The sequence below is a fragment of the Bombina bombina genome, chromosome 2 (assembly GCF_027579735.1).
Source record: "Bombina bombina isolate aBomBom1 chromosome 2, aBomBom1.pri, whole genome shotgun sequence".
Lineage (NCBI taxonomy): Eukaryota > Metazoa > Chordata > Amphibia > Anura > Bombinatoridae > Bombina > Bombina bombina.
The window spans coordinates 1,389,712,299-1,389,735,135 of NC_069500.1; the positions used below are offsets into that span (position 1 = coordinate 1,389,712,299).

The 22,837-nt window shown below is 40.0% G+C and overlaps 1 protein-coding gene across 1 annotated transcript in view; it reads left to right on the plus strand.

Annotated features, from left to right (window-relative positions):
- The window catches only part of ATRN (attractin), an 868,210-nt gene that overhangs the window by 235,110 nt on the left and 610,263 nt on the right, over positions 1-22,837 (plus strand). Inside the window, exons 5-10 of the mRNA XM_053700335.1 lie at positions 790-958; positions 1,520-1,610; positions 2,631-2,874; positions 9,267-9,450; positions 10,099-10,253; positions 13,702-13,786. Of these exons, the coding sequence (XP_053556310.1) occupies positions 790-958; positions 1,520-1,610; positions 2,631-2,874; positions 9,267-9,450; positions 10,099-10,253; positions 13,702-13,786 (928 nt within the window). The remainder of the gene's footprint in view (positions 1-789; positions 959-1,519; positions 1,611-2,630; positions 2,875-9,266; positions 9,451-10,098; positions 10,254-13,701; positions 13,787-22,837) is intronic.

A 22,837-nucleotide genomic window follows, 5' to 3' on the forward strand; every position in this document is an offset into this window, starting at 1 on the left:
ATGCACATTTAAATTGAAAATACTATAGAATATATTTTAAACAGATAAAACAATTTAAATGTTACTTTGTGGTCTCTATCTTACTTTTATAGGAATTTTCAGAGTGATAATTATGAGCTATGAGCAAGGTCCTTGCTTAGTGATTTCTCTTGCAAGATAATTAAAGGGACAGTAAATATTGCTTTAATTTGAATACATAGTAAAAGTGTATTCTCTGTATTATGTGCACCATTTTGAAATAGCTGCAACATTTGTTAGAGATTATACCTTTTGTAATGATCCTTTCAAAGTCTCCCTAGACCTCCACTAAACTCTTTGTGTAATAGATTCTAAATCCCAATTGGGTGATTAATCCAATAATGCCATCCTCACCTGAATCCTCAGAAGCGTGCACGCTCATTTTTATCACAGGCTTTACGGCAGCCATGTAGGGCACGCACGAAGAGTATTTACTATGCACATGTATGCATGTCTGTCCGAGCTGTGAACACCCTTTCTCTGATAGGAAGGGGGGCAAGGAACCATCATTTTGGGGCACACTGACAGCTTACAAAACTCCTGCAGGCATATTGTCAGCCAGAGCTGCGTTCTCTAAGGACATTTCATAAACTCTTTGCTTACCACTCGAATAGGTGTTAAAATGATTTACTTTTATGGACAGTTTTTTTAATTTTGAAATTTCAGGAAATGTCTTGTAAGAAAAAAAATCTTTCTATAACCTTGAAAGCATTTTAAATCTGTGCTCTTATCAATATAATTACTTTTTTTTTTCTTTTGCTTTCTGAATAGGCCCCAGTTGTTCAGTGCCGGTTCCTGCGAACGAGTCGTTCTGGATTCGTGAAGAATACCCCGACCCAAAGCTCGCTAGAGCATCCCACAAAGCTGTAGTTCTTGAAGACGTGATGTGGGTTATTGGTGGCTACATGTTCAACCACTCCAGCTACAAGATGGTTATGGCGTGAGAACCATATTTGTTACTACATTAGATATATTACTTTGTGCCTTTATATTGACAGCTTTATCTAGGAGTAGATTTAGACTTTGATATGATTTTGTCATGCAGTACTATTTTGTGTATATGTGTGTGTGTGTAAATATGTTTTGAGATATTTTGGTTATCAGTTTGTATTTTAAACTCTGATACTTGCTCTTTTATACTTCATTTATTTACAGTTGAGTAGCAGTAAAAATGTAGTTTAAGAAGTAGGCTTTTTGCATTCGGATCCTTCGTTAGGATCTGAATGCGGAAGTAAGTGATATTCTGCTCTCTTTGGAATCCGATTGATTCTGGTGCAAGATCACCACATTAAGATCTGGATCTTGCACCAGAATCAAACCGTCTCTAAAAAAAGCAGAATAGCGCTTCTGCATTCAGAGCCTAATCTGAGTGCACAAGCCTAGTAAGAAAGTTACCTATTTCTAAGTTCTTTTTATAGTGAAATGTGCAATAGTTTAAAACAAAAACATAATTATTCTGATGTGAAACACTAACCGGTTGACCTATTTTATTCTCCTACAGATATAACCTGGTTTCCAAAGACTGGACTACATTAAACGAAACGGTTAACGCTGTGCTTGTTAGATATGGCCATTCTATAGCATCACACAAGGTACGCACATTACAGGCAGGGTATTTATGTACACTGGGGAATAAAATCCTGCACCTTAGCACATAAAGTGATAAACTGTAAAGCTTTTATTTATAAAATGTCACAAGCTCAGATGGCAGATCTAGGTCACAGGTTCTATAGGAAGCATCAATTAAAGAGACATAAAACCCATTTATTTATCTTTTATGGTTCTGAAAGAACATGCAATTATAAACAACTTTCTATCATCACATTGTTTCTTTCTTTGTTATCCTTTGTTGAAAAAGCAGAAAGGTAAGTTTATGAATGTGCACGTGTCTGCAGCACTATATGGCAGCAGTTTTGCAACAATGTTATACAATAGCAAGAGCACTAGATGGCAGCACTTGTTCCTGTCCGGTTGTGCTCCAGCCATGCGCAATCTTTCCTAGCTAGATATCTCTTCAACAAAGAACAATTTGCGAATAAAGCAATTTTGATAATAAACATAAATAGGAAACTCTTTTAAAATTGAGTTCTCTATTTAAATCCCAAAAGAAAGTTGTTTCATGTCCCTTTAATTATAAATGTCAGTTATTGTGTCCTTTCAACTTAGTCTTGAAACCTTTATAGTGGAATAATTACTTAGCCCTAATGTGTTGCGCTCGCTGGCAGCTGATGCAAGATTGGTCTGGTCTCCCAAAATAAAAGGTGTAAGTAGAAAGGAGTTGATTTTATTATAAATCCCCTGTACGTCAGCTGTCTGTAGTGCTGCTGTCGCTATAAGAGCGCAGGTCTGGCAGTAAGCACTGCTGAAATGGCGCATTCTTGCTGCGGTTGGCAAGATCCGCCATAATACAGCCTTGGAAAACCTTTTGCACAAGCGGTGGTGTACAGGTTGTAGCAGTCTTTAAGGGGTTAATAATAAAGAATTGTCCATGTGTTCTAGCTAAACTTTAGCCTTCAGGAGTTGACAATTAAAACATCTAAGTTAAACAGTTATCATTCATTTTTCTTAATATTGCTATTCCAGAGCGAGTACTAATATTGGTCTCTTTGTAGGATAAAATCTACATGTATGGAGGAAAGATCGATGCTACGGGCAATGTAACCAATCAGCTGTGGGTGTTCCATATTCAGAATCAGTCCTGGGTTCAGATGGTACCAAAAGCAAAGGATCAGTATGCTGTAGTGGGGCACTCGGCACACATTATCACAATGATGGATGGCACTGTGGTAATGCTCATATTTTTTGGGCACTGTCCACTTTATGGCTACATTAGCAGTATACAGCAGTATACCATAGGTAGGTGTGGCTGCTAATAGAAGGCTGCTGGTATTTGTACTTGCATTATAGAAGTAATTATTATATATACCTTGCTGCTTATCTTAAAGGGACTTAAAGGTCAAAAAATAAAACTCTTTTGATGTCTATTTTTATTTATTTGTTAATTACCAATCCGCTACAGTTTATAAAAACATATATGGTTGTGTACCGCTTCAGCTGGTACAAGTGGATCTGTGAATAGCATGAGCCGCTGTAGCTTATTTGCTGCTAGCCCATATCAGCAGGGCAATTGATTATCTTGTTATAGAACTGTTTGGTTTTTCTTCTGTTATGTGTGATCAGTCCACGGGTCATCATTACTTCTGGGATATAACTCCTCCCCAACAGGAAATGCAAGAGGATTCACCCAGCAGAGCTGCATATAGCTCCTCCCCTCCACGTCAGTCCCAGTCATTCTCTTGCACCCAACGACTAGATAGGATGTGTGAGAGGACTATGGTGATTATACTTAGTTTTTATGACTTCAATCAAAAGTTTGTTATTTTAAAATAGCACCGGAGCGTGTTATTACTTCTCTGGCAGAGTTTGAGGAAGAATCTGTCAGAGTTTTTTACTATGATTTTAACCGGAGTAGTTAAGATCATATTGCTGTTCTCGGCCATCTGAGGGAGGTAAAGGCTTCAGATCAGGGGACAGCGGGCAGATGAATCTGCATTGAGGTATGTAGCAGTTTTTATTTTCTGAATGGAATTGATGAGAAAATCCTGCCATACCGTTAAAATGACATGTATGTATACACTTCAGTATTCTGGGGATGGTATTTCACCGGAACTACTCTGTTAAAGGTCACTAATCCTTTTTAATAACTATTTATCATGTTAAACGTTTTTGCTGGAATGTAGAATCGTTTACATTGCTGAGGTACTGTGTGAATAAATATTTGGGCATTATTTTCCACTTGGCAGTTTTTTTGCTTTAATTGTGACAGTTTCGTTTCTCTTCACTGCTGTGTGGGAGAGGGAGGGGCCGTTTTTGGCGCTCTTTGCTACGCATCAAAAAATACCAGTCAGTTACTTTTATATTTCCTGCATGATCCGGTTCATCTCTGATAGATCTCAGGGGTCTTCAAACTTCTTTGAAGGGAGGTAAATTCTCTCAGCAGAGCTGTGAGAATTCTTATAGTGACTGTGAATAAAAACGTTGCTTTGTATTTTTTATGTCAAATTTAATTATTGTTATTTTACTAATGGGAACAAACCTTTGCTAAAAGTTTTGTTGTTTTAAAGTTTGATGCTATAACTGTTTTTCAGTTCATTATTTCAACTGTCATTTAATCGTTAGTACCTCTTTGAGGCACAGTACGTTTTTTGCTAAAAAAGATTATAACCAAGTTGTAAGTTTTTTGCTAGTGTGTTAAACATGTCTGACTCAGAGGAAGATATCTGTGTCATTTGTTCCAATGCCAAGGTGGAGCCCAATAGAAATTTATGTACTAACTGTATTGATGCTACTTTAAATAAAAGTCAATCTGTACAATGTGAACAAATTTCACCAAACAGCGAGGGGAGAGTTATGCCGACTAACTCGCCTCACGCGGCAGTACCTGCATCTCACGCCCGGGAGGTGCGTGATATTTTGGCGCCTAGTACATCTGGGCGGCCATTACAGATAACATTACAAGATATGGCTACTGTTATGACTGAAGTTTTGTCTAAATTACCAGAACTAAGAGGCAAGCGTGATCACTCTGGGGTGAGAACAGAGTGCGCTGACAATGCTAGGGCCATGTCTGATACTGCGTCACAGCTCGCAGAGCATGAGGACGGAGAGCTTCATTCTGTGGGTGACGGTTCTGATCCAAACAGACTGGACTCAGATATTTCAAATTTTAAATTTAAATTGGAGAACCTCCGTGTATTACTAGGGGAGGTCTTAGCAGCTCTCAACGATTGTAACACCGTTGCAATACCAGAGAAACTGTGTAGGTTGGATAAATACTTTGCGGTACCGGCGAGTACTGACGTTTTTCCTATACCTAAGAGACTAACTGAAATTGTTACTAAGGAGTGGGATAGACCCGGTGTGCCGTTCTCACCCCCTCCAATATTTAGAAAGATGTTTCCAATAGACGCCACCACTCGGGACTTATGGCAAACGGTCCCCAAGGTGGAGGGAGCAGTTTCTACTTTAGCTAAGCGTACCACTATCCCGGTGGAGGATAGCTGTGCTTTCTCAGATCCAATGGATAAAAAATTAGAGGGTTACCTTAAGAAAATGTTTGTTCAACAAGGTTTTATATTACAACCCCTTGCATGTATCGCGCCGATTACGGCTGCGGCAGCATTTTGGATTGAGTCGCTTGAAGAGAACCTTAGTTCATCTACGCTAGACGACATTACGGACAGGCTTAGAGTCCTTAAACTAGCTAATTCCTTCATTTCGGAGGCCGTAGTACATTTAACCAAACTTACGGCTAAGAACTCAGGATTCGCCATACAGGCACGTAGGGCGCTGTGGCTAAAATCCTGGTCAGCGGATGTTACTTCTAAGTCCAAATTACTTAATATACCTTTCAAGGGGCAGTCTTTATTTGGGCCCGGTTTGAAAGAGATTATCGCTGACATTACAGGAGGTAAGGGCCACGCCCTACCTCAAGACAAAGCCAAAGCTAAGGCTAGACAGTCTAATTTTCGTCCCTTTCGGAACTTCAAAACAGGAGCAGCATCAACCTCCACTGCACCAAAACAGGAAGGAGCTGTTGCTCGTTACAGGCAAGGCTGGAAGCCTAACCAGTCCTGGAACAAGAGCAAGCAGGCCAGGAAACCTGCTGCTGCCCCAAAGACAGCATGAACCGAGAGCCCCCGATCCGGGACCGGATCTAGTGGGGGGCAGACTCTCTCTCTTCGCCCAGGCCTGGGCAAGAGATGTTCAGGATCCCTGGGCACTAGAGATCATATCTCAGGGATACCTTCTAGACTTCAAATTATCTCCCCCAAGAGGGAGATTTCATCTGTCAAGGTTGTCAACAAACCAGATAAAGAAAGAAGCGTTTCTACGCTGCGTACAAGATCTGTTAATAATGGGAGTGATCCATCCGGTTCCGCGGTCGGAACAAGGACAAGGGTTCTACTCAAACCTGTTTGTGGTTCCCAAAAAAGAGGGAACTTTCAGGCCAATCTTAGATTTAAAGATTCTAAACAAATTCCTAAGAGTTCCATCGTTCAAAATGGAAACTATTCGGACAATCTTACCCATGATCCAAGAGGGTCAGTACATGACCACAGTGGATTTAAAGGATGCTTACCTTCACATACCGATCCACAAAGATCATCACCGGTATCTAAGGTTTGCCTTCTTAGACAGGCACTACCAGTTTGTAGCTCTTCCATTCGGATTGGCTACGGCTCCAAGAATCTTCACAAAGGTTCTGGGTGCCCTTCTGGCGGTACTAAGACCGCGAGGGATTTCGGTAGCTCCATACCTAGACGACATTCTAATACAAGCTTCAAGCTTTCAAACTGCCAAGTCTCATACAGAGTTAGTTCTGGCATTTCTAAGGTCGCATGGATGGAAAGTGAACGAAAAGAAGAGTTCTCTTTTTCCTCTCACAAGAGTTCCATTCTTGGGGACTCTTATAGATTCTGTAGAAATGAAGATTTACCTGACAGAGGACAGGTTAACAAAGCTTCAAAATGCATGCCGTGTCCTTCATTCCATTCAACACCCGTCAGTAGCTCAATGCATGGAGGTGATCGGCTTAATGGTAGCGGCAATGGACATAGTACCTTTTGCACGCCTACACCTCAGACCTCTGCAATTATGCATGCTAAGTCAGTGGAATGGGGATTACTCAGATTTGTCCCCTACTCTGAATCTGAATCAAGAGACCAGAAATTCTCTTCTATGGTGGCTTCATCGGCCACACCTGTCCAGGGGGATGCCATTCAGCATGCCAGACTGGACAATTGTAACAACAGACGCCAGCCTACTAGGTTGGGGCGCTGTCTGGAATTCTCTGAAGGCTCAGGGACTATGGAATCAGGAGGAGAGTCTCCTTCCAATAAACATTCTGGAATTGAGAGCAGTTCTCAATGCCCTTCTAGCTTGGCCCCAATTAACAACTCGGGGGTTCATCAGGTTTCAGTCGGACAACATCACGACTGTAGCTTACATCAACCATCAGGGAGGGACAAGAAGCTCCCTAGCAATGGTGGAAGTATCAAAGATAATTCGCTGGGCAGAGTCTCACTCTTGCCACCTGTCAGCAATCCACATCCCGGGAGTGGAGAACTGGGAGGCGGATTTCTTGAGTCGCCAGACTTTTCATCCGGGGGAGTGGGAACTTCATCCGGAGGTCTTTGCCCAAATACTTCGACGTTGGGGCAAACCAGAGATAGATCTCATGGCGTCTCGCCAGAACGCCAAACTTCCTCGCTACGGGTCCAGATCCAGGGATCCGGGAGCGGTTCTGATAGATGCTTTGACAGCACCTTGGAACTTCGGGATGGCTTATGTGTTTCCACCCTTTCCGCTGCTTCCTCGATTGATTGCCAAAATCAAACAGGAGAGAGCATCAGTGATTCTAATAGCGCCTGCATGGCCACGCAGGACTTGGTATGCAGATCTAGTGGACATGTCATCCTGTCCGCCTTGGTCTCTACCTCTAAGACAGGACCTTCTGATACAGGGTCCATTCAAACATCAAAATCTAACTTCTCTGAAGCTGACTGCTTGGAAATTGAACGTTTGATTTTATCAAAACGTGGTTTTTCTGAGTCGGTTATTGATACCCTGATACAGGCTAGGAAGCCTGTTACCAGAAAGATTTACCATAAAATATGGCGTAAATACCTATACTGGTGCGAATCCAAACATTACTCCTGGAGTAAGGTTAGGATCTCTAGGATATTGTCTTTTCTACAAGAAGGGTTAGAAAAGGGTTTATCAGCTAGTTCATTAAAGGGACAGATTTCAGCTCTGTCCATCTTGTTACACAGGCGTCTGTCAGAAAATCCAGACGTCCAGGCTTTTTGTCAGGCTTTAGCTAGGATCAAGCCTGTGTTTAAAGCTGTTGCTCCGCCATGGAGTTTAAACTTAGTTCTTAACGTTTTACAGGGTGTTCCATTTGAACCCCTTCATTCCATTGATATAAAATTGTTATCTTGGAAAGTTCTGTTTTTAATGGCTATTTCCTCGGCTCGAAGAGTCTCTGAGTTATCAGCCTTACATTGTGATTCTCCTTATCTGATTTTTCACTCAGACAAGGTAGTTCTGCGTACTAAACCTGGGTTCTTACCTAAGGTGGTCACTAACAGGAATATCAATCAAGAGATTGTTGTTCCATCCTTGTGTCCAAATCCTTCTTCAAAGAAGGAACGTCTTCTACACAATCTGGATGTAGTTCGTGCCCTCAAGTTCTACTTGCAGGCAACTAAAGATTTTCGCCAAACTTCTTCCCTGTTTGTCGTTTATTCTGGACAGAGGAGAGGTCAAAAAGCTTCTGCTACCTCTCTCTCTTTTTGGCTTCGTAGCATAATACGTTTAGCCTATGAGACTGCTGGTCAGCAGCCTCCTGAAAGAATTACAGCTCACTCCACTAGAGCTGTGGCTTCCACTTGGGCCTTTAAGAATGAGGCCTCTGTTGAACAGATTTGCAAGGCTGCAACTTGGTCTTCGCTTCATACTTTTTCCAAATTTTACAAATTTGACACTTTTGCTTCTTCGGAGGCTATTTTTGGGAGAAAGGTTCTTCAGGCAGTGGTTCCTTCTATATAATGAGCCTGCCTATCCCTCCCGTCATCCGTGTACTTTTGCTTTGGTATTGGTATCCCAGAAGTAATGATGACCCGTGGACTGATCACACATAACAGAAGAAAACATAATTTATGCTTACCTGATAAATTCCTTTCTTCTGTTGTGTGATCAGTCCACGGCCCGCCCTGTTTTAAGGCAGGTAAATATCTTTTAAATTATACTCCAGTCACCACTTCACCCTTGGTTACTCCTTTCTCGTTGATTCTTGGTCGAATGACTGGGACTGACGTGGAGGGGAGGAGCTATATGCAGCTCTGCTGGGTGAATCCTCTTGCATTTCCTGTTGGGGAGGAGTTATATCCCAGAAGTAATGATGACCCGTGGACTGATCACACAACAGAAGAAAGGAATTTATCAGGTAAGCATAAATTATGTTTTTTTCACACTCTTAGCAATTTTGTGTTGGAAGTGCATTCAGAAAGAGCCATGTATGTCCCTAAAACAGACACAATACCCCCTTAATCCAGAATTTATTTACATGTTGCGATAAAAATCAAATAAAGGAAGTGTAAACGTCCATCAGTTGTATTGTACCTGCGTGATGGTTATCTTACTTCACCTGTAACGTACATATTTATGTCCTTCCTATCTTTTAGAAACAAACAGCTGGGAGATTCTTCCAACAGAGGGTGCTCTTGTGCAAGGTGGCTATGGCCATAGCAGCGTCTATGATGAGAAAACACGAGCTATATACATACATGGAGGATACAAGGCTTTCACTGCCAACAAATATCGGCTAGCAGATGATTTGTACAAGTACGAGGTAGATAAGAAAATGTGGTAAGTGTTCTATTTCATGTCTGTAATATCACATGTACAAAGCATTATATGTCTGATGTATAATATGCCTATCGATATACCTGTAGTATTATGGTATTAGAATCATTTTTATGTATTCATCACGTCTGTAAAAAGGTGCCTCGTATTATGAATATTTATCCTCTTGACTGCCAGAGAGAGCAGAATTATAAATGCAGTGTTATTGCTTTCTCTCTCTATTTCAAAAGGCCTCCATAAAAACGTATTTAGCATTTAAACTGCATTTTTTGTTTGCCGGAATTTGCAGGGCTTTGTAATTTCAGAGCACTCTTTATGATGCACTCTATTGAGTGCGTTTGTCCTGTTATCTTTGCTGTGACTAGTCTGGCCTGTGATGTCATTGAGCTCCTGCAGTAATCTCAGCAATCACTGTGTAGCGGTTTGAACAATCTATCCTATAATGAAGCCTTAAACGTGTCCTCCACCTTATCTGTAGGTAGTAAGTAATAGATAAAGCAGGCCTAATAAATAATGAATATATACTGAATATTTTTATTACTATGCTTGATTTATATTGGGTTTGATATTAAATGTTGTCTGGATTATTTGCTATCATAGTGTTCATAGGAATGCAGTTTCCTTTGTTCAAGCAATGTTTTTACTCACCAGGACAATACTTAAAGACAGCAGATTTTTCCGCTATTTACACTCAGCAGTGATCATAAGCGGCACAATGCTGGTGTTTGGAGGAAATACTCACAATGATACCTCAATGAGCCATGGAGCAAAATGCTTCTCAGCGGATTTCATGGCATATGATATTGGTAAGTTTTCATGCCATTGTACATGGATTCACCTGAACCACAGAAATGTGCTCAACAATAATTATTTACTCTTATTTTTACTTTTTTTTTCATTTTAGACTTTTCAGCTAAAAAAAAGCCAATTGAGTTTGATAAGAGGACAGGGGTTGGTGTTTATGTTCAGGTAGCAAAGATCTAAAAATGCTCCAAACTACTAACTTTTTAAATTGTGAATTGGGAGGCAAGTTTGTTGGGCCTAGGAGTAGTAGTGCTGATTTCCTTATTGGAGGTTGATCTGGTAGACCTCAAAGCAGAACATGCTGTGATCTGAGGTGTCATTGCAGAGAATGCCGCATGTCTGCAGAAAGAACGGGACACGTGCAGGGACCTGTTAGTGGTTTTGCTTTGCAGCACTGATCCACATCAGGCTGTTCTCTTCAAACAGTGCTATGCTCTGGATGCACTGTGTAAGTTTTTTTTTTCTTCTTAACACAGTGCATCTTCAGCTAAGCTCTATTTAAAAAGGAACAGTCAAATGCAGAGCATTGCTGCAAAGTGTATTCATTGTTGACTGTCTCTCAGGTCCTTTTTTTAAACCCGCCCCCTAGCCTTTCTAGGTCTGCAAAGCTATAACTCCTGAACGTAATAGGTTCTTGTATGTGATGTTACACCAAGAGCAAAGGAAACAAATGTATTGTTTTCTCTGCAGCTAATTTTGCAATTTAATTTTTGACTTGTGCACTATATTATTAAACTTTAAAAATAACTTTATTCTCCATGACCTGCAGAATATTTTTCACTTAAAGTCATTGCAGAAAGTGAAAAAAAGTTCTGCCTCTGGGCTGGTAGGGAATAAGTCATAACCTGGCTATCCTGCAGCCATGATGCATCACAAATGTGGTAACTTCCTGATGGATTGAAAGTCGTGGTGGCTACTATTGCTTGATCTTGTAGTAGGAAAAACCTTGTATTTCTACACTGTTGGGCAGTTGGGAGAGGACTTTAGAGCACCTGGTGGTATTATGGGGTCTCTAACAGTGCGAGCTGAAGAGGATTCTGAGCGAAATGTTGCTTCTACAGAAGCTGTGATAAAGTTGCACTCTCCTGTCTATACCAATGGGGATCAGGACTGCTTCTGTAACAGTTCATTGGTCTTATTGCTGGATCATCATAGACTTGTGCAAGTGTTCTCTGTAGACCTACTAGACATTTTTCCATAAATGGAGTTGGATGAGGTGAGGTATCCATAGTAGGCAGCAGATTGTTACTCATGAATGTAACTCTGTGCCATTGTCTTTTACTATTATTGTATATTACTGTCCAGGGGAGTTTCATTGTTCTATTCATTTTCTCCATTATTAGTTAATAAGACTCCAGATAAAATAACTTAAAGGAACACTCAAGTCAAAATAAGCTTTTATTATTCAGATAGAGCAGCAGTTTTAATCCACTTTCCAATTTACTTCCATTTTACAATTTTGAGCACTCTGTTTATATTCACACTTTCTGGGGAACAAGATCCTTCTGAGCACTAGTCTGTGATTGGCTGATGGCTGTCACATTATACAGGGGCCGGAAAATGGGAGAAAAAATATTTGAAATTCAGAGTAGGTGTTATTGCATTGTCTCTTTCTTATACACTTGTTAATTATGTAATTCTACTGCATTGAGTGGTCCTTTAAACGTATGATGATGGGAGACACAATATTATGGATCATGATTGAGATGGCTGTGCCTCTGCTCTTATTCTTGTATCAAACAGTTTTCTTTGTATACTTGTACCGTTGCCATAGCTACTTCTGTTCAGGCATTTGTAAATAAGATAACCCTGCTAGTTTATATTAAAGGGACAGTCTACTCCCATATTTTGATTAAAAATATAATCCCTTTATTACCCATTCCCCAGTTTTGCACAATCAACACTGTTATATTAATATACTTTTTACCTCTGTGATTACCTTGTAGCTAAGCCTCTGCAGATTGCCCCCTTATTTCAGTGCTATTTATAGACTCACATTTTAGTCAATTAGTGCTGATTCATGAATAACTCCACAGGTGTGAGCAGTTATCTATATGGCACACACAAACTAGCACTCAGATAAGTGGCCTGTAGTGGGTTAGAAACCGGCAGAAAGTTATAGGTTTAAAGGTTAAGTATATTAATATAGCAATGTTGGTTGTGCAAAGCTGGGGAATGGTAGTAAAGGCATTTTTTTTTTATATAAACAATAAAAAAATTGGAGTAAACTCCCTTTAACACTGAACTTATTTTTTCGTGCCTTTGTCTGGTATAGGGCTGTCTCCTTTTGATCCTGAACTTCTGTAATACAGAAGGGTATCTGCATAGGTTATACAAAGTTTGAGATCCCCTCAGACCACATGTTTATCATTTATTATACGGTGGCTGACTGTGTTAAAGGGACAGTATACACTGTTTCATATAACTGCATGTAATAGACAATACTATAAAGAAGAATATTCACAGATACTGATCTAAAAATGCAGTATAAAACCTTTTAAAAACCTTAGAAGCTCCCAGTTTAGCACTGTTGATGAGGTTAGGCTGGGACACCCAGTGAAAGGGTCTGGGAAAACAAGATCAGCAGACACTCCCTTCCGTGCATTTGAAAAGACCCATTATACAAACAGGAGCCACAGAAATCTGTAGAAATCGTATACATCTAAACCTTTGGGGCTTGGTTAGGAGTCTGAAAATCAGATATATATCTAGTAGTGAGCACAGCTATGCTGCTTCACTTTAAAGTGCTTTAACATTTTGGTGTCATGTCTCTTTAAAGGATCATGAAATTCAAGTGTTTGACGATTCAGATACAATTTTATACTACTTTCTACTGATCTTCTATTATCAAATTTGCTTCGTTCTTTTAGTATCCTTTGCTGAAGGAGCAGTAATGCAGTACTGGGAGTTAGCTGAAAGCCAATGACAAGGGGCATATATGTGCAGCCCCTGATCCAAAGCTTTTCGGCCTTCCTAGGTATTATTTTCAGCAAAGGATACCCAGAGAACTAAACAAATTAGATTAAAGAAATACATTGGAAAGTTGTTTAAGATGTCATGCTCTACCTGAATCGTGAGTTTTATGTCGCTAAGGTTCATTCTGTTTGATATTTGTATATTTAAGATCAAAGTGTGATCTTTTACCTACAAGTACCCCTGTAATAATGATAATAGGCACACAACCATAGAATTAGATTAGCCTTGTTGGTGTACTTTATGCTTCATGTTTATCTCAGCCCGTTTGTTTACTAATTAGAACTCCTGTTAATTGTGGCCTCATCCTGTTTTAGGAGGCAAAAAAAATATTTATTTTCCATACTGTACAGAGGTTAGTGATCCAGTATTGTAAAATATCTAATTTCACCAAGTTCTGTGCTTGTCCCATTTCTTATTTTTACTGCATTGTGTTGTGTCCTTATAAAAAGCTGTTCTGTATTTCCTTTATTTTAGCCTGTGATCATTGGTCTGTACTACCACACCCTACATTGCATCATGATGTGAATCGCTTTGGTCATTCAGCAGTTTTAAGGAACAGGTAAAATCCTTTTGAATGATTTTCTTTTCCTGTGTGGTCTAATATGAACTGAGTCTTATATAGAGCCTTTCTCTGCATTTGTTATACAGAGGTTTCTTATCTTTATTTCCCCCCCCCATCAGATTGTCCCTCTTGGAATATGTTTATTTATTTATTTTTATTGAGAGACAAGAAATAAATGCAGTATATAGTTGTACAATTAATTCCCCCATAGAGTTCTATAATACAGTGATGTGATTCGCAGATCACAAGGGCAAAGTCAACAAAATTAGATGACAAAAAGAAGCAAAAATGTCATCTGTGAAAGCATGGCAATACAAGATGTTCTCCTAAACCTGTATCCACATAAAGAAATTCTATCTATACAACCACAGGATTAGGTATAAGAAGTAGTTTCTAAGCCAGGGGGCAAGAGCCAATGAGTCATTTTTAAAACCTCAAACAAGCAAAACCGCATAAAACAAAAGAAACAGAACAATACAAACATGTTCAAAGTATGACTCTCGGAGATGCTGTTGGCTGTTTTATAGAAATGGGGCAGGTTTTACTCTTAGGGAAAAATCCAAAGTTGTATATTAATAGGTTTAATAATATTGACTATTGATTAGTTAATAAGTAAAAAATAAATCCTAAGGAAGGTGGCACTGGCTGACATTTCACAAATTCACTACTAGATCACTGTCAAGAATAACAACGCAAACATTTAAAACCAGCTCGAGAGCCAGATAAAATAGTTTAACTTGATGATGAAATAAGAGGAAGCTGTAGGCCTATACAAGTTGCACTATATCTGCTCCCATACATTAATACAGAAAGAGAATATGGCAGGCGTAGCTGGTGTGGGTTCCTGTTACTATTTCTTTTTAAGACACGATGAGTCCACGGATCATCTTAATTACTAATGGTATATTCACCTCCTGGTCAGCAGGAGGAGGCAAAGAGCACCACAGCAGAGCTGTTAAATAGCTCCTCCCTTCCCTCCCACTCCAGTCATTCTCTTTGCCTACGTTAGTGATAGGAAGAGGTAAAGTGAGGTGTTAGATTAGATTCTTCATTCAAGAGTTTATTATTTTTAAAATAGTGCCAGAGAGTGCTACTTTGTCTTATGGTGTAACCGTAGTCCATATCAGTCTCTTCAGTAGAGCTTTTGGTGGCTTTAGAGCAATGGGAACTTGTGGGACATAATTCTTACTGTGCCTCCCATGTATTTTTTGCTGCCCTTACCAAGAAAATCTGAGGGATATTACTCAGAAATTTCGTTTTAAATTACAGGTCCATGTGAGGGAGAGGACCTCGCAAACCTGGGGACTGCCTTATTATCCGGCAGCAGCTGAGGTAAGTGCTAACTTTATTCTGGGGATTGAAAAGTCTCAGAAGAAAGGATGGACACTTAGTTCTTTAATATACCTCGTTGGATTTGACCTCTTTATCAGAGGCTTCCATATAGATTCCCCCCAGAGGATTAGGGGACACTTTGGGACAGTTTAAAAGCAGACAGGGGAAGCATGGGACATGTACTCTCATCTCCAGGCGGTTTCATAACCACCAACCGAGAGATTCTCTATTACCAAAACAGATGTGTATTCAAAGGCGGGCTCTGTGTGAACCCTTGGTTTAATTATTTGAAGGGGACTTGTGTTAGATCTCTGATTACCGTAATTGATGAGCTAGCCTAAAGACGTGCTCAGGGTGAGGTGTTGAAGGAGACTGTGTTTTCATCTCCCAGCGGTTTAATAATAGCCGACCGGGAGAACACATGTTAACATCACTGATAAAAAGTTAAATGGTCAGATGTTTGACATTTAGTCTCTCGGACTAGCAGCTGCCAATCTGAAGCTGATCAGTCCGTTATTACAATCTCGACGGTTCCACTTTGTAAAAATAAAAAGTTCAATGGCGACCGTGAGATTATGCTAACGCCCACGATGGGCAGAGTTATTTGTGGCGCCATTTTAGTTGCACACCACTTTGTCAGTTTCTTTCCGTGTATCGGAAGGAATAGAGGAGTGTTTAATCTTACATAGAGAAAGCAACGGACCGGACAGTATTTCAAAAAGTCTTTCTCCGTATTATTTACTGTGCAAAGGGCGGACAGGCATTTCAGCTAGGTTTAGCTGAGGTGTAGAAGGGTCTCAGTACTGTGTGTTATTAACATGTTTACACTCTTAATTTAGTAGTTACTTGTTAAAGGTTTTAAAGCAACAGTAACATAAGTAAAGAAGTTTCTCTTTAAAAGTTAGAGACAGTAAAGTTTATTGGTTTTTCCTGAATATTCACCCATATATGTGGACAGTGTTCCAAGAGACCCTACACAGTATCTCATTATGTTTTGATATGAATGAAGAGATCCTTAGTATAAGAACAATCTTTCACTTTTATATTTAAAGAGACAGTACTGTTTGTCATATTGTCACAGGATTGTCTCATTTAATTGTATTTAAGACTTATAAAGGTTTATATCACACATGCAGTGCCTTGCGGTTTCTCTCTCCCTGGAGTTTCTGCGCAAGACATCACTTCATTAAGGGTTATAGCGATCTCTATGCACAATAACATAATGTTGTACAATTTTAATAAAATAAACAAAGTCTGGAGTGTATTGAGTTTCTGATGACCAGATGCCACATCAGCAAGACTAAAATGAGGTGTAGATAGGTCCTGCAGTGTTTGCGTGCTAAGTTACCTTTTTTCCTGCACACAGATATAAAAGTCACCTTTTGAAAATTTAAAGAGATTGTAACATTTTTTATGTATTAATATTTGTTAAAGAATTCCAGCTGTTTATCTGTGTAATTCATCCTTTGTGACTCAGGATGGACCAGAGGACCCTTCTTGGGGTCTCTTGTCCTAGGCTTGGAGACCATTGGGGTACTTCCAATCTTTATTTCCGGAAAGATATTTAACTGATAAAGATGGAAAAAAAATCCTTTTTCTAGGGTGCAAACTGCCTAGGAGCCTAGTGACATCGGTCAAGATATGCCACAGATTCTCCTAAGGTGTCCCTAAAAATGTATGGCCCTCAGGCAGTGCCTGGCATTTCTTCTCTCACTCCACTTGGAGTTAAGTTGCATGATCAGTTTTTTCCATGTTCTAGGGAAAAAGTGCAAGAGGTCATATTCTCTCTGAATTATGTTATTGATCCAGTTATAGCTTTCATGAATGTTTCTTCCCTGTGAGGAAGATTCTTTGGTAGTATCGCATAGGGATTTCTCAGTCTCTGATGAGGTAATGCCTTTATCTTATACTAGGTTTATTTTCCTTCATTTTTAGGTCGATTCCTCCATTGGAAAGATTGTCTACTTTAGTTTTTAGCTTCTTTAGGTGTTCCTGATACCAGTAGGCTATATTAATATTGTGATGTGCCCTTCATGGTAGAAGTACTTTCTGTACCAGATAGGGCTATAGAGTTGCTCCCTTTGGTTCTTTATTTTAGAAGATACTCAGAATTGTGTCTTTTCAATGCATTGACAGAGAAGCATATCTTTAGAGATGCTATTCACAGGAGGATAGTAGTTCCTTCAGGAATCCTATGGTTAAGAGTCAGAATGGGTAGCTATCTCAGTGGTAGCCCATTTTACTGCAAATCAAGGGGTCCCTGGTCCAGATCCAGGGGACCTCTTTGCTGGTATTTTTAGTGTTTACTTTATTTCAGTACACTACTTTCGGTAGCCAGCTGTTGTAACCTGATGTTTTGCTTGGCTGTCTGGCAAGTGAAAGGTTTGCTGTTTGAAACCAGCTGCTGCTATTTCAGAAATAGGCTCCTTTGTCTTCAGAAGTGTATAACAGATGTATGATATGATTTTGTTTTTTTTTTCCAGATTTCTGGTAAAATCCTTCCACTCTTTTTCTCCGAGTGGAAACAGTTTAAGCCTTTTTGGAAACCCTATCCGGTTCGGCATATAAGAATAAAAAAATAAAATAAAAAAATAAAGGCTTGCTGTTGTATTTTCGACAGCATGAGAGATGTGCACCTGATCCGTAAGAAGGCAGTTTTTCTTTTTTGTCCATCTGGTTTGGTTCATGATCCCTGGATGGTGTACATTGTGCCTCAGTGATACAAATTAAAGTTCCTGTCTCAAGATTATTGGCAGGGGTGTCCTATCTGGACAACATCCTAACTAGGATTTTGTCTTGCAACTAGTAAGATTCCACCATAACGGACTCCTTGTCCATGAAGATTTTCTTGATAGAAGTCAAGAAATCAAGGTTTTTCTATACTTGTCTAGTCCTTCGGTCCACTTTTTGGCCGTCAGTGGATAAATGCATGGAGGTAATTGGTCTGATGGTGGCCGCAATGGACATCATTCCGTTTGCTCGCTTCCATTTCAGACCCCTACACTAAAGCATGCTAAGGCATTGGAACGGGGATTAGGTAGACTTGCCTCCTCGTTTAATTCTGGAGAGGAGACAAGGGTCTCTCTTCCTTGGGGGTTGTCTCTGGATCATCTCTCCCAGGGATCCTGCTTTTGCAGGCCTTCTTGGGTGATTGGGACAACAAACACCAGCCTTCTAGGTACATAGCAGCTGGGGTTCCCTACAGTTTCAGGAAATTGGATTCAGTCAGAATCTGTTCTTTCTATAAACATCCTAGAACTGAGAGCAAGATTCAATGCTCTTCTGGCCTGGCTCCTGCTAGCCTCTCTTCGGTTTATCAGGTTCCATTCGGGCATCGTAACTTCGGTGGCTTACGTCATTCACCAGGGCGGGCCGAGAAGTCCCTTAGCGATGAAGGTAACCAAAGTTATCTAGCGGATGGGGGCCCGCTCTTGTTTATCGACAGTCCATATCCCAGGGGCGGTCAACTGGGTCTTTTTAGCCGGGGAATGTGGCCGGTCAGATGGCTCAGCATGCTAAGGCACGGTGGCTGAGCTCTATAGCAACCCAAGGGTTGCAGGTTCGATCCCCGGCGAGGTCTACTCAGCCTTTCATCCTTCCGAGGTTGATAAAATGAGCAGCGCCTTGAGACCATTTTGGATGATTAGCCGCACTTTACAAGTATCCAATACATACATACATACATACATACATACATACATACATACATACATACATACATACATTCATACGTTCCATGGCATCCCGATAGCTGGCGGGATACGGATCGAGGTTCAGGGACTCCTAGGTGGAGTTAATAGCTGCTCTGCGGTTCCTTGGACCGTCAGTCTAGCATGCCTATTTATTATGTTTGCTCTTTTTCCTAGGGTCATTGCTTGAATCAAACAGAGGATTTCGGTGATCCACATAGCTCTGGCATGGCCTTGCAGGATTTGACATGCGGATCTGGCAGAGTTGGCACCTCTACCTGCTTTCAGACTCCTGTTGAGGAAGGACCTGATTCTGGGGCCTTTCCTTCACCCAAATCTAGTTTCTCTGAAGCTGACTGCTTGGAGATTGAACGCTTAGTTTTATTCAAGCGGGATTTTCTGCTTTGGTCACAGAGACAATGATTCAGGCTCGTAAGCCTGTGACTAGAAGGATTTACCATAAGATATGACGTATATCTCTTTTGGTGCGAATTCAAGGGCTTCTCCGGGAGTATAGTTAGAATTCCTAGAATTTGGTCCTTTCTCCAAGAGGGTTTGGAGAAGGGTTTATCTATTTCTTTCATGTAATTAACAAGAGTCCATGAGCTAGTGACGTATGGGATATACATTCCTACCAGGAGGGGCAAAGTTTCCCAAACCTTAAAATGCCTATAAATACACCCCTCACCACACCCACAAATCAGTTTTACAAACTTTGCCTCCAAGGGAGGTGGTGAAGTAAGTTTGTGCTAGATTCTACGTTGATATGCGCTCCGCAGCAAGTTGGAGCCCGGTTTTCCTCTCAGCGTGCAGTGAATGTCAGAGGGATGTGAAGAGAGTATTGCCTATTGAATGCAGTGATCTCCTTCTACGGGGTCTATTTCATAAGGTTCTCTGTTATCGGTCGTAGAGATTCATCTCTTACCTCCCTTTTCAGATCGACGATATACTCTTATATTTACCATTACCTCTACTGATTCTCGTTTCAGTACTGGTTTGGCTTTCTACAAACATGTAGATGAGTGTCCTGGGGTAAGTAAGTCTTATTTTCTGTGACACTCTAAGCTATGGTTGGGCACTTTATTTATAAAGTTCTAAATATATGTATTCAAACATTTATTTGCCTTGACTCAGAATGTTCAACTTTCCTTATTTTCAGACAGTCAGTTTCATATTTGGGATTATGCATTGAATTATCATATTTTTTTTTTTTACCTCAAAAATTTGACTTTTTTCCCTGTGGGCTGTTAGGCTCGCGGGGGCTGAAAATGCTTCATTTTATTGCGTCATTCTTGGCGCGGACTTTTTTGGCGCAAAAATTCTTTTCCGTTTCCGGCGTCATACGTGTCGCCGGAAGTTACGTCATTTTTTGACGTTATTTTGCGCCAAAAAATGTCGGCGTTCCGGATGTGGCGTCATTTTTGTCGCCAAAAGCATTTAGGCGCCAAATAATGTGGGCGTCTTATTTTGCGCTAAAAAAAATGGGCGTCGCTTTTGTCTCCACATTATTTCAGTCTCATTTTTCATTTGCTTCTGGTTGCTAGAAGCTTGATATTTGGCATTCTTTCCCATTCCTGAAACTGTCTTATAAGGAATTTGATCTATTTTGCTTTATATGTTGTTTTTTCTCTTACATATTGCAAGATGTCTCACGTTGCATCTGAGCCAGAAGATACTACAGGAAAATCACTGCCTGCTGGATCTACCAAAGCTAAGTGTATCTGCTGTAAATTTTTGGTAGCTATTCCTCCAGCTGTTGTTTGTAATAATTGTCATGACAAACTTGTTAAAGCAGATAATATTTCCTTTAGTAATGTACCATTGCCTGTTGCAGTTCCCTCAACATCTAAGGTGCAGAATGTTCCTGATAACATAAGAGATTTTGTTTCTGAATCCATAAAGAAGGCTATGTCTGTTATTTCTCCTTCTAGTAAACGTAAAAAGTCTTTTAAATCTTCTCTCTCTACAGATGAATTTTTAAATGAACACCATCATTCTGATTCTTTGGACTCTTCTGGTTCAGAGGATTCTATCTCAGAGATTGATGCTGATAAATCTTCATATTTATTTAAGATGGAATTTATTCGCTCTTTACTTAAAGAAGTACTAATTGCTTTAGAAATAGAGGATTCTAGTCCTCTTGATACTAATTCTATACGTTTGGATAAGGTTTTTAAAGCTCCTGCGGTTATTCCAGAAGTTTTTCCTGTTCCTAATGCTATTTCTGCAGTGATTTCCAAAGAATGGGATACATTGGGTAATTCATTTACTCCTTCTAAACGTTTTAAGCAATTATATCCTGTTCCGCCTGACAGGTTAGAATTTTGGGACAAAATCCCTAAAGTTGATGGGGCTATTTCTACCCTTGCTAAACGTACTACCATTCCTACGTCAGATGGTACCTCGTTTAAGGATCCTTTAGATAGAAAAATTGAATCCTTTCTAAGAAAAGCTTATCTGTGTTCAGGTAATCTTCTTAGACCTGCTATATCATTGGCTGATGTTGCTGCAGCTTCAACTTTTTGGTTGGAAACCCTAGCGCAACAAGTAGCAAATCGTGATTCTCATGATATTATTATTCTTCTTCAGCATGCTAATAATTTTATCTGTGATGCCATTTTTGATATTATTAGAGTTGATGTTAGGTTTATGTCTCTAGCTATCTTAGCCAGAAGAGCTTTATGGCTTAAGACTTGGAATGCTGATATGGCTTCTAAATCAACTCTACTTTCCATTTCTTTCCAGGGAAACAAATTATTTGGTTCTCAGTTGGATTCTATTATTTCAACTGTTACTGGTGGGAAAGGAACTTTTTTACCTCAGGATAAAAAATCTAAAGGTAAAAACAGGGCTAACAATCGTTTTCGTTCCTTTCGTTTCAACAAAGAACAAAAGCCTGATCCTTCGTCCTCAGGAGCAGTTTCAGTTTGGAAACCATCTCCAGTCTGGAATAAATCCAAGCCTGCTAGAAAGGCAAAGCCTGCTTCTAAGTTCACATGAAGGTACGGCCCTCATTCCAGTTCAGCTGGTAGGGGGCAGGTTACGTTTTTTCAAAGAAATTTGGATCAATTCTGTTCACAATCTTTGGATTCAGAGCATTGTTTCAGAAGGGTACAGAATTGGTTTCAAGATGAGACCTCCTGCAAAGAGATTTTTTCTTTCCCGTGTCCCAGTAAATCCAGTGAAAGCTCAAGCATTTCTGAATTGTGTTTCAGATCTAGAGTTGGCTGGAGTAATTATGCCAGTTCCAGTTCCGGAACAGGGGATGGGGTTTTATTCAAATCTCTTCATTGTACCAAAGAAGGAGAATTCCTTCAGACCAGTTCTGGATCTAAAATTATTGAATCGTTATGTAAGGATACCAACGTTCAAGATGGTAACTGTAAGGACTATATTGCCTTTTGTTCAGCAAGGGAATTATATGTCCACAATAGATTTACAGGATGCATATCTGCATATTCCGATTCATCCAGATCATTTTCAGTTCCTGAGATTCTCTTTTCTAGACAAGCATTACCAATTTGTGGCTCTACCGTTTGGCCTTGCTACAGCTCCAAGAATTTTCACAAAGATTCTCGGTGCCCTTCTGTCTGTAATCAGAGAACAGGGTATTGTGGTATTTCCTTATTTGGACGATATCTTGGTACTTGCTCAGTCTTTACATTTAGCAGAGTCTCATACGAATCGACTTGTGTTGTTTCTTCAAGATCATGGTTGGAGGATCAATTTACCAAAAAGTTCTTTGATTCCTCAAACAAGGGTAACCTTTCTGGGTTTCCAGATAGATTCAGTGTCCATGACTCTGTCTTTAACAGACAAGAGACGTCTAAAATTGATTACAGCTTGTCGAAACCTTCAGTCTCAATCATTCCCTTCGGTAGCCTTATGCATGGAAATTCTAGGTCTTATGACTGCTGCATCGGACGCGATCCCCTTTGCTCGTTTTCACATGCGACCTCTTCAGCTCTGTATGCTGAACCAATGGTGCAGGGATTACACGAAGATATATCAATTAATATCTTTAAAA